Below are 10,781 nucleotides of genomic sequence, written 5' to 3'. Positions count from 1 at the left end.
ATTGTCAGATCTCCGGATTAACCGGTATAATCACAATCGGGTTGAATTTAAAAATACTGATTTAAATACAAAAATATTTTAAATACACATTCTTTAAAAATTACCAAAATATTTGTTAAATTATTAGTAAAATTTTTCATCGTAAAATATCCCGCGCTTCAAAAGCGCGGGTCAAAATCTAGTATATATTATTTTGAAACAGATGAATTATATATTAGCCCATCAACCCAGTTACAAGAAATTTCAGAAATAAAACACATCAGCACAGGGGCACACAAAGGATGGCCATTCCATAGTTTTGTTTGCCATTGTGATAAACCACTTGCTCGTAAAATTTCCAAAGATAGCTGCATCTAGAAAACATTAATATCTCTCATTTTTACTCGAACCAAAAGAAATGTCAAAATATGAAATACAAGAAGAATATAAAATAATATATGTTTTTAATACTAAAAGACGAGAGTAGGGGAGAGATGGAGGGGAGATCTTTTGTTCAATTTGATACGAACCTTTAGGTTATACTCTTCAACAAAACTCAGAATTAACCAAATATCGCTGACTTTTTCGTGTGTCGTTTGACTTTTATATGTTGAGTGTCATTTCGCTTTTGGACGTGCGAAAAAATTAGAAGAGAAGAAAAAACTCGTTTGTCCCGTAATGCCTTGAGCAAAGTCAAGAGTTTCCAACTGCAAGAAAAGTCGAGGAAATAACCAAAAATAAAGCATTGGACCCAAGACCAAAATTTAAGAAACGATAATATAATTAAAACAAAGAAGTTGTTCAATGTGATTGAAGCTAATATATGGATGCATAAAGTGTATATAATGAGACAACACTTCAAAGATTTCCAGACAGAAAGGTGTAAGCAAATCTTAGACTAGTTTTAAGCTACATGTACAGAGGAAAGATCATATAAGACCATCAATATCGGTGTCCTTAGCAGTGTCCCTAAGTGATTTTGGGCTCAAATTTAAATAAAAAAAGGCCGATAATTATAAGGACGAGTTCGATTGTCCTTAACTAAGAACTTTTTTGTGGCGTCCTTGATGCCACGCGTCAGAATGGGAGATATCACAAAGTTTCTTCTACGCCTTCGACGAAGCAGGCCTACTCTCTCTCTCGGTGATCTCTCCTAATAATATGGGTTTTGTAATGGAGAGAAGAAACTGGCTTGTGCTTTGTCGAATTGGAACCCTTCTAATTTTAAGTTTTTACCAGATTGGAGGAGATTGAAGCTACAATTTCGGAGAGAGGAAACGTATAGAGAGAGAGATTTGGAGACGATCGTCGGTGGCGAGTGGGAGAATAGATGATTACGGTGGTGGTGGTGACGGAGATGCGGCGGCGAGGTTTGGTGGAGAAGGGACGAGCGGGAGGAGAAGAAAAAAGGGAGGTGGTCTAAGGAGAAGAAAAGTTTTAATTTTTTTTGCGTGATTGAGCAGTGAAATTATGCTGAAGAAGAGATCAAGAAGCAAGCAAGCTTCGTTAATGGCGGATAATTCTGGTCTGATATGTTATAGTTATTTTAAAAAAAATTACCTAAGAAGTAAGAACTAACCAAAGTCCCACCAATATTCACTAATCTCATTAAAGTCCCTAAACAAAGTCCTAAAGTACAAAAACTAATAAAAAACACTAGGGACTTGGGCAAAAGTCCCACCGATATTGATGCTCTAATCACACACTATTCTAAGATCAATAAATCGGTGAAGTGATGTGACCCACCATGAATTTAAAATCTTTTTAAACAACTAGGTTAGTTAATGCATTATTGTTCAGAGAATCCAACAAAAAGAAAACTTTTAAAATTCGAGCAGCTAGGCTACAAGAAGTACAAAAAGAGTTATTGAAGAAATGACAAGGCTATTTCATTAAATGTTGTACATATATAGCAAAACCTATTATGTACCTCTGTAACTGTACTATACCTTAAAGATCAGTCAAAAATGCAGAGAAAAAATAAAATCCTTCCCACGTACCTTGAAGGTCAAAGGCCGTATTATTAACTTTTAATCTCTCTTTCTTTTTGATTAATTACTGAGATGAACCAATGAGACTCCTTCCATCCTCCTGGCTCCCTGAATTCGGCTGCGTTTGAAGCGGTAGCGGTTGAGAAGATTGTGTAGGTATGAACAACTGAGCCCCATTATGTTGTTGATGATGATGTAATTGCTCATACGTATGATAGTTATCATTAGAAGGAGGACTTTCAACAACGTTACCATCACGAGCTAAAGATGGTGACATTCTGGTTTTGGTTGAACCGCCGGAGCTTAATTGATTAAACCCGGTTGTTGTAACAGATCCGGTCGGTACAGAGTCAAAACCACTATTAAACCTCAAAATATCAACTTGAGGTTGGTTTTGATGATGATGTGGACTATTACTTCCTCCTCCATACGCTCTAAACATTTCATTATGTTGGTCTCTCGCAACCGCGTTAACCGTTGCTAATTGCTGCGTCTCGAAAATATCTTGATGTTGCTGATGGTACACTAGTTGCTCAGTTGGAATAGTCAACATTGGCAACAAGTTATGAAGCTGCTGTTGAGTAAGCACAGACGCTGAAGAAGAAGCAGAAGAGGGTCGCTGCGGTTGAGGTGGTAAAGACATAAAATTTGGTTGAGGATGCATAGGAAGCATAGCATTAGGAGCAGAGTAAGAGGCGAGCTCTTTATTGGCGTTGTCAAGGTCGTGTTGAAGCTTTTTAAGGCGATGTTGAAGGATAGAGATTAAACCTACACAACCGTAGACAGGGTCGCGAAGTCGCGCTTCGGCTTCATAGAAAAGAGAGTTAACGGCGTCTTCTCTTTGGTTAGAGACGAGGTCGTTGAGAAGCTTAGCAACGTTACTTGCTCCGAAAATTTTGTGAACATATGCGAACTTGTGAGGTTGATCTGGTGGGAAATATGGAGCGAATACACATTCTTGTGTGCATTTTCTCCTTAGGAATTTACAAGCTGCGCATGGAGAGCTTGAACTTGAAGATGCCATGTTTCTGGAAAGCCTAGAATAAGAAAATAATCGATTTGTTTGATTAAATAAAAAGTTTATATTTAGAAAATAGGGATCGTGAAAGTAAATGCATCGAGAAAGAAAAAAAACGATATCGTGATTTGTGCTTACAAAAATGTTTAGTATGAGTAATAGAATGGTGAAAGCAAACATAAGATCAAAAGTTTCGTACAAGAAAAAAATATTGGTAAATATAAGCACTATCATTTTGAATAGATGAGAAAACAAGAATTGTTACAAACCTAAAACAAGAATTGTTACAAACCTGAATCAAGATGATGGCGACCGTACGACTTTCAATTTTTTTTTTCTATTACAGATCTATTTGCAAGTAAATAATTTTTCATTTTCACTGTAGGAGAAGATCATAATATATTCCAAAACAAAACAATATTTATAAATGATGATAAAATGAAATCTATCAAAATCAATCTGTGTCAATCAACTATTAGCTGAACCAAATCATCCATCAAAAAAGGAAAAAAATCAGTATTACCTCAAATAAACTTTTCTCAGTGTTTCCTCTTTTAACTAGCTTCGTATCTCATTCACTTCATCTCCTGATCCATTGAGATACGTAAAGTGAATAAGAAGTTAATATTGGGTTCTAGGGTTTCTGAGAAAACCTTCAAACCCACGTTTTCGATCCAACCCCTGATTTTTTCTTCACTATGGCCCAAGATTTATAAACAGGAGAGAAAACAATAAAGATCAAGAAAGAAAACGAAAATAGAAAAAGAGAAGAAGCTTTTTTTGGATCACATAGACGATCTTTTATACTGGCGGGTACACGCAATAAACCATGGCCATTGAGATTACAAGAGAGGGAGGTTTACAGCCGTCAGATATCATAATTTTATTTGTTCGTTTTGATCATAAGCAACCGCGTGCGTAATTACAGTGTTGTCTCTATTTTAATTTAATTTTGTCTAAATTACCCTTGAACTGCTGTCTTGGTCTCGAGATAAGTCATTTTCCTCCTCTCTAATCTCAAACTGATACGAAAGCTTTACTAAACAGAAACTAAAAAAGCCACCTACACTTTATATACAGCAAATTCTATTATTTTCTCCCATTTTATATAATAGTTCACCGTAATTTTCAATTATTGAATTATGTAATAATATATTTAAACAATGACTATAATAGTTTAGCTATACTCATGGTCACATGCCAACTGGAGATGGAATTAAAGTGCTTCGTTATGTTCAACACAAGTCTAATGTTGCACATGGTTGTGTGTTTCATCACTAATAATTTAATTCTATTTGTTTATCATACTACTAGTAATTTATAACTTTATTTCATTGAATGCACTTTACTAAGAAAATATCGTAAAACAAATTTAAGACTACGAATTCATTGCAGCCAAATTTGAACTATGCCATAGTGCTGTGTTTTTCTCACTGACAGTAAATTTGCAAATCATGTGAAGAGATCTCTCTCACTTTTATCTGATAGTAATGTTTGTGTTCCAGTGGCATATGAACTAAATAACGAGATATTCAATACATTTGTGTTTTTTTCTTCTAAACTCTTTTTTTTTTTCTAAACTCTGGAGCACCTTATTTCAGTTATTTCAACATTTGGAATAGACTACTAACACATACGAATGTAGTATAAGGGAATTTTTGAGGCATGTTTATCGTCCTAAGTGAAAGAACCCTAAAGCTATCTTATGAGTTCACTGTTAACGTTTGGCTATCTGGATATATTTTATCAGCTTAATGTCTGTGTTGCTGTGATCAGGGAAAAAATCTATTGTCAATGCGAAGCAATCTGAAGCTTGTAGGCCCTGCGGACACATGCCATCTAAAATCGTAGTAGATGTGAGCAAATGCGACATCAAGGACAAAGTGTTAATAATGCAAGAAGTTATATTCCATCGATCGTGGCTGTTGAGCAAGAATGAAACTTTGGCTGTGTGTAAGATTGTTGCCAAAAACCCGGTGAAAGAAGCAGAAGCTATTCGAGCAAGCATAAGATAAGTACTTGAGAAGGTAATGATGTGAGACTCTGAAGTTTCATGTCCCAATTTGTGGAAACTTTAGAAATGGAAAGAAGCAATTGTTAGAACAACTCTTATTGTAAAAACACTCCTAAGTGAAAGAACCCTAAAGCCTTTTGTTGCAGTTAGACGGGTTTTAGATTAGTTGGTAATCAACAATATTGAGGAAAAACGTAATGGGTCGTGAACACTGAAATAAGAGCAAACGAGTTGGTCCATAACAGTGGGAACTGGGACCTAAGAGTAGCACGTGTCGTTGTTATGAACCAGAAAGTTTAGCCACGTATATTTTGGGTTTCTTTGACCCTTGACTTGTTTATGGAATCAATGCAACAGACGTAGTTGACCTGTAATCAAATTCAGAATTTCAGATAGCTCTCCAGTTTACGGTCAGATCTAAAACTTTTTACCAACCAAGTTGATCTTTGCTACGTGACTCCTTTTTGAAAAATATTTTTTTTTTCTTCCCATTTTATTAAAATATAATGCTAGTGCATTAGGAACTCATAGATATCAAATAAACTAGAAATAAATATAGAGAGTAGTTGACGAAATCAAATGTATAAAAGTGACTAGTCTTTGGTTGAATAAACTAATGGATAAAGGTTAAGCTGGACAAAACCAGGTTTAAAGTTAGTCAATGCCTGGAGATACGTATCGTACGGTTTTACATTGGAGTCGGCTCTACGCCTGTCTATTTACAAATTGACATTTTCTCGCATTTTTCTGTTCTCATATTTCCTTTCACATCATAGACTTTATACTTTATACATTTTGGTGACTAAAGTTTTATAGACTTTTAACACTTTTGAATAAATATAAATCTAAATTTTGAATCTGTCCAATGATCTGAGGTGATGTATTTTATAAAAATAACCTCGACGCAGTAGGCTCATAAACTTAATTTCTTTTTTGTCTATTTCTATCTTTGTGAGTGCTGCTTTAGCTCAAACGAAAGCCAGCCTCAATAGTTTATATTTTTTTAGGCAATGAACAAGGTAACTAGCCTCAGTTTACTTTGAGTAGAAAAGATTAACCAAGCAAATTTTGAAAAATTAGTACGATAAAAGAATATTAGAGATAAAAATGGAAAATCATAATTCCTTAAAAAGCAACCTTGGACATGTAATATTTAAATAAATTCGAAGACTAATACATAATTGGTGTATTTAATTTCGAATACTAATAATAATAATAATTTGTTTAATCTAATTCTTAGACCATTTCTTCGATTCACACAACCGATTGATCCGATTATATTTTCTAGTCTAATAATACATTTTTCTTATTTGTTAAAAGAATGTGAGATTTAAGTTTGGATGATGGCATGATATAGAATAGAATATGGATACAAACAATGTCTACTTAAACTAGCTAATATAAATATTTATAAAACTGGACCGTGATTTGGTTGAGTGGAAAAGACCGGGAGAAAAGCGTGTTAGAAAACTCAAACCCAAACCGCTGCTCATAGTTTTTTGTTTGTTTGAGAAATATAAATTCCCAAAATAAAAGAAAAGGGGGTCCTATAGTATTTTGTTATTTTCGGGTGTATTCAATTCCATCTTCTCTCACTTCCTTTTGTGTGTTGTTAATTATTATTATAATATTCGGTTAAACCCGTTGGGCCTGTTTCCATGGAAGCTCATCGCCATCTCCGTCTTTCTGGTCGATTCTTGTAACCGTGAGAGAGAGAGAGAGAGAGAGAGAGAGATGATTCTTCTTCTATGTATCCTTTTTGATAATTGAATGAACATACCATGATTTCTCGCTATGCGTTGGCTTCCCCAAATCTCCTTCTCCTCTTCTTCTTCTTCTTCTTCTTCTCTCAAACCCATGGCTTCTTCTCCCGATCGAAACCTGGATCGTGATCGTTTCCACCGCCGCTTCTTTCGTTTTAACCGCGGGAGGGGGCTCACGCGCCAGAGGAAGCTCCGTCACTTGACGGACGACGACGTCGCCTCAACCTCCGGGTTAAACCGGTCTCCGAGCGCGTACACTCGCTCTCCTTCCGCCGTGCCGTTACCGTTGCCTCTGCCGTCACCAGAGGTCCCCGGAGATCCTCCGAGGAATCGGAATGCGGTGAACAACGGTGCTAAAGGATCGGAGGAGGATAGGGCTGTTCCTGATCGCACCACCTCTGCTCCTCCTCTCACCTGGTAATGTATTTTGCATCATTTTCAATTTAGGGTTTGGGATAATTTGATTCAATTATTTTTATTTGCGTTTGTTCGTTCTCAGCGTCAATGGCGTTGCTGCACGTGCCACGGAGAATTCTCCATATCAAGACTTTAATAATAGTCCTAGCCCGGGCGCGGGCGCGGGAACCAGGAACGGTTATTGGGTGAACATTCCAATTCCAACCATGAGCGCTCCCGCCACTCCCTACATGAGTCCTCCAAGGGATTTACCTTTTTTCTATTTGCCTCCTAAGACCAATCAAGTCTGGTCTGCACCTGACATGCCCTTTGATATCTCTGGTGTCCCTCCTGCTTATTACGATCTCACTGCTTTTAGTACTGACAACTCCCCCATCCATAGCCCGCAGCCTCCAAGTCCCCGCAGGCATCCCACTGATGGCATTTCCTCCCCCTTGCCTCATCCGAGGCTGTCCGCTGATGTACGCCGTGATAACTCCAATGTTCATCCTCTGCCTCTCCCTCCTGGAGCTGCTGCTGCTGCTGCTGCTGCTGCTGCTGCTGCTCCCTCCTCCTCTTCATCAGCTGTTCCGTGCCAGCAGCCTCCTCTCAAACAGGATTCGTTCCCCATTAATTCTCAGTGGAAGAAAGGAAAGCTTATAGGTCGTGGTACTTTTGGAAGTGTTTACGTCGCCAGTAACAGGTACTCTCTCTCCTCTCTCTCTCTCTCTCTCTTTACCAAAGGTGTTGGATGTCCTGCTTTTAGTGCATTCTGAGTTTCCTTTTTCTTTTTCATTTGCAGTGAAAATGGAGCGTTATGTGCGATGAAGGAAGTTGAGTTGTTTCCTGATGACCCCAAATCTGCTGAGTGTATTAAGCAATTAGAGCAGGTAAGAAAGCTCCATCCGAAAGACTATGCTCTCAGCGAGTCTATAGGATGAATGTCTGTTCTCATACAGAATATCTCATAAGTAACATGTTTCTGTTTCAGGAAATCAAACTTCTCAGTAACCTTCAACATCCAAACATTGTGCAGTACTTTGGTAGTGAGACTGTGAGTATATCCTCTCTTTACATGCATGATGGAGTTTACTCTTGTGGCTAATTGGAATATATGTTCTCTCGTATTTAACAGGTAGATGATCGTTTCTTTATATACCTGGAATATGTTCACCCGGGTTCTATCAACAAATATATCCAAGACCATTGCGGTGGTACCATGACAGAATCTGTTGTTCGCAATTTTACTCGTCATATCTTGTCCGGCCTCGCTTATTTGCACAGCAAAAAGACTGTTCATAGGTAACCCTCACTATATTAATGAGAATATATTTCATCATGTTGAAGCTTTAATAAGCGTATTGATTTCCCTCTTTTTTATCCATGTTATGTTCATCAGGGATATCAAAGGTGCTAATCTCCTTGTCGACGCCTATGGTGTGGTCAAGCTTGCTGACTTCGGCATGGCTAAACATGTGAGCTCCTATATTCTGTCTAAGTATTCAAATGTTGACTGAACAAGTGATCGAGTCTGATATTGATTGACGTTGTTATTTTCTTCTTCAGCTTACTGGGCAAAGAGCTGATCTCTCGTTAAAGGGAAGCCCGTACTGGATGGCACCAGAGGTAGTCTTTTTTTTCTATGATCTTTGAAATTCACTAAACACTAATAAACAGTATACTTATGTATATATTCTTTGAACGACACAGCTCATGCAAGCCGTGATGCAAAGAGATAGCAACCCTGATCTCGCTTTTGCTGTTGATATATGGAGTTTAGGATGTACGATCATTGAGATGTTCACTGGGAAGCCTCCGTGGAGTGAGTTTGAAGGGGTAAGCATTCAAATGGTGCATCAGCAGTGTTTTATTTCCTCCTGACATCCTAAAACTGTTTGCCCTTATCATACATAGGCTGCAGCTATGTTCAAGGTCATGAGAGATAGCCCACCGGTACCTGAATCGATGTCAGCAGAGGGTAAAGACTTTCTAAGATTATGTTTCCAGAGAAACCCAGCAGAGCGACCAACCGCATCTATGTTGCTAGAACACCGGTTCCTGAAGAACTCCTCCTCGGTGCAATCAACCTCACCACGCAACAGCGATGTCTCAAACTGCTCACAGTTATTTAACGGGATGAACATAACGGTAAGCAAAACCTCAATCCAAGCATGCATCTCTCTCAAGGACTTATGTTGTTATATTAATAACATTCTCTCTATCTCTCTCTCTCTCTCTGCCTTGCATTGACAGGAACCAAATAGTAGGAGGGAGAAACCGAATTTCAAACTAGATCAAGTCCCGCGCGCTAGAAACGTGACATCTTCAGAGAGGTAATCATTCTTCATTCTCGCATAGTTAGAGGCTTTCCAGTTTCAAAACCGAAACATATGTGAAATCTAGGTGTATGTGTGTTTAGCTTCTTAACACGTACGTACTTAACTTATTTTTCTCCAGTGAAAGCTGGCAGCAGCAGCAGCAACAGCAACGGTCTCCTGAAGTAATTGGAACAGTGACACGTCTGTCCCCTCGTTCGACACTGGAGGTAATTAGAAGCCCGTCTCCTAGCCAACAACCAAAGCCAAGCACTGAGCGGAGAAGAATGGGAGATCACATTTGATTTGCAGCAAACCGACGAGAAGATTTGAAACTAGTTGGTATTCTTATGCACATATGTGCGCGGAATAGAGAGTCTGTGGGGGAATGCAAAATGAGAAGAGGTAGGACCGTAGGAGTATTGGTGCATGTAACATTTAAAAACAAGAATATCGATAGGCAGAGGGGATCGTTTGTTTGTTTCTTTTTCTTTTTGTGTGGTGGGGGGGCTTGAGAGAGACTTGTGTGTAAAGGAAGTCTCTGTGTACATTTGGGTTTCGGATGTGTATCATTATTTTAGATTTAGATCCCATCTCCATCACATTGGATACAAAGGTTATAATTTTGTTTTGTGTGAAACGCTCAAGGTTATATATGATTTTGTAAACTGGCCACTTAAAAAAGCAAGCACACCCATATATGAAAAATCAAAGAAAATACAGAGCCCCTAAATTAGTCTTTTATAATAAAGTAGAAGGTAAATAATGCAAATATGTAAAGTAAACACCCTCTAGAGAGAAAAAGAGAGAGAGAGAGAGGGGAAGCGTTTGCGTACAATTTTGAAAGTTTGAAACCTTTCCTCTATGTCGAAGAAGGAGAAGGAAATCATCGATCTGTGTAGCTCGGAGGAAGACGATGAGCTTGACGACGAAACGGAAGACGAACCGAAGAGTTTAGGGTATTGAGACTTCACTCTTCCTCCTTCCTATTTTTAAAAAATCTACTTTATTCAATCGGTTGTTGTTTGTTGCCTGTTCAGTGAGGATGATAGCGATTGGAGCCACGATGATACTAGGGACGCAGACCTGGATTTTGTCGACGACGATGATGATGATGATGATGAGAGAGTTACTCGTCTGCTCACAGGTTTTTCTCTCATATTTTGAAACTCTCTCTCTCTCTCTCTCTCTCTCTCTCTCTTCTCTCTCTCTCTCCTCTCTCTCTCTCTCTCTCTCTCTCTCTCTCTCTCTCTCCTCTCTCTCTCTCTCTCTCTCTCTCTCTCTCTCTCTCTCTCTCTCTCTCTC

The 10,781-nt window shown here is 38.3% G+C and overlaps 3 protein-coding genes across 4 annotated transcripts in view; 2 read left to right on the top strand and 1 right to left on the bottom strand.

The window, feature by feature from the left end:
- Nucleotides 1–229: 229 nt before the first annotated feature.
- Nucleotides 230–3,732, bottom strand: LOC108830782 (LOB domain-containing protein 36-like). The gene is made up of 3 exons (XM_018604364.2): nt 3,512–3,732; nt 1,980–3,007; nt 230–686 (listed from the first exon to the last, which is right to left on the bottom strand). The coding sequence occupies exon 2, from the start codon at nt 2,992–2,994 to the stop codon at nt 2,035–2,037; it is 960 nt and encodes a 319-aa protein (XP_018459866.2). The 5' UTR covers nt 2,995–3,007; nt 3,512–3,732; the 3' UTR covers nt 230–686; nt 1,980–2,034.
- A 2,843-nt stretch (nt 3,733–6,575) lies between these two features.
- LOC108830784 (mitogen-activated protein kinase kinase kinase 5) lies at nt 6,576–10,062 on the top strand. Of its 2 annotated transcripts, none has more exons than XM_056988532.1 (11): nt 6,576–7,182; nt 7,265–7,864; nt 7,964–8,051; nt 8,153–8,215; nt 8,297–8,463; nt 8,561–8,636; nt 8,728–8,787; nt 8,872–8,997; nt 9,076–9,309; nt 9,415–9,494; nt 9,581–10,062. In XM_056988532.1, the coding sequence occupies exons 1-11, from the start codon at nt 6,797–6,799 to the stop codon at nt 9,663–9,665; spliced, it is 1,965 nt and encodes a 654-aa protein (XP_056844512.1). In that variant the 5' UTR covers nt 6,576–6,796; the 3' UTR covers nt 9,666–10,062. The 2 variants fall into 2 exon arrangements, with proteins under 2 accessions (XP_056844512.1, XP_018459868.2); XM_018604366.2 differs by having other exon boundaries at nt 6,581–7,182; nt 9,619–10,062.
- A 128-nt stretch (nt 10,063–10,190) lies between these two features.
- Nucleotides 10,191–10,781, top strand: part of LOC108830785 (zinc finger CCCH domain-containing protein 62) — a 2,654-nt gene continuing 2,063 nt past the window's right edge. Inside the window, exons 1-2 of the mRNA XM_018604367.2 lie at nt 10,191–10,435; nt 10,517–10,623. Of these exons, the coding sequence (XP_018459869.2) occupies nt 10,341–10,435; nt 10,517–10,623 (202 nt within the window). The 5' untranslated portion in view covers nt 10,191–10,340. The remainder of the gene's footprint in view (nt 10,436–10,516; nt 10,624–10,781) is intronic.

Source organism: Raphanus sativus, chromosome 6 (assembly GCF_000801105.2).
Source record: "Raphanus sativus cultivar WK10039 chromosome 6, ASM80110v3, whole genome shotgun sequence".
NCBI lineage: Eukaryota > Viridiplantae > Streptophyta > Magnoliopsida > Brassicales > Brassicaceae > Raphanus > Raphanus sativus.
The sequence above is the reverse complement of the archived record's forward strand: the minus strand, read 5'-3'. Positions and strand labels throughout refer to the sequence as shown.

Bases quoted from the DNA above. Each gene is read 5' to 3' on its own strand.
- LOC108830782 (XM_018604364.2), bottom strand. From the start codon at position 2,994: ATGGCATCTTCAAGTTCAAGCTCTCCATGCGCAGCTTGTAAATTCCTA.
- LOC108830784 (XM_018604366.2), top strand. From the start codon at position 6,797: ATGCGTTGGCTTCCCCAAATCTCCTTCTCCTCTTCTTCTTCTTCTTCT. The intron at 7,865-7,963 runs GTACTCTCTCTC...TTTCATTTGCAG, and splicing joins GTTTACGTCGCCAGTAACAG to TGAAAATGGAGCGTTATGTG. The intron at 9,310-9,414 runs GTAAGCAAAACC...TTGCATTGACAG, and splicing joins TTAACGGGATGAACATAACG to GAACCAAATAGTAGGAGGGA.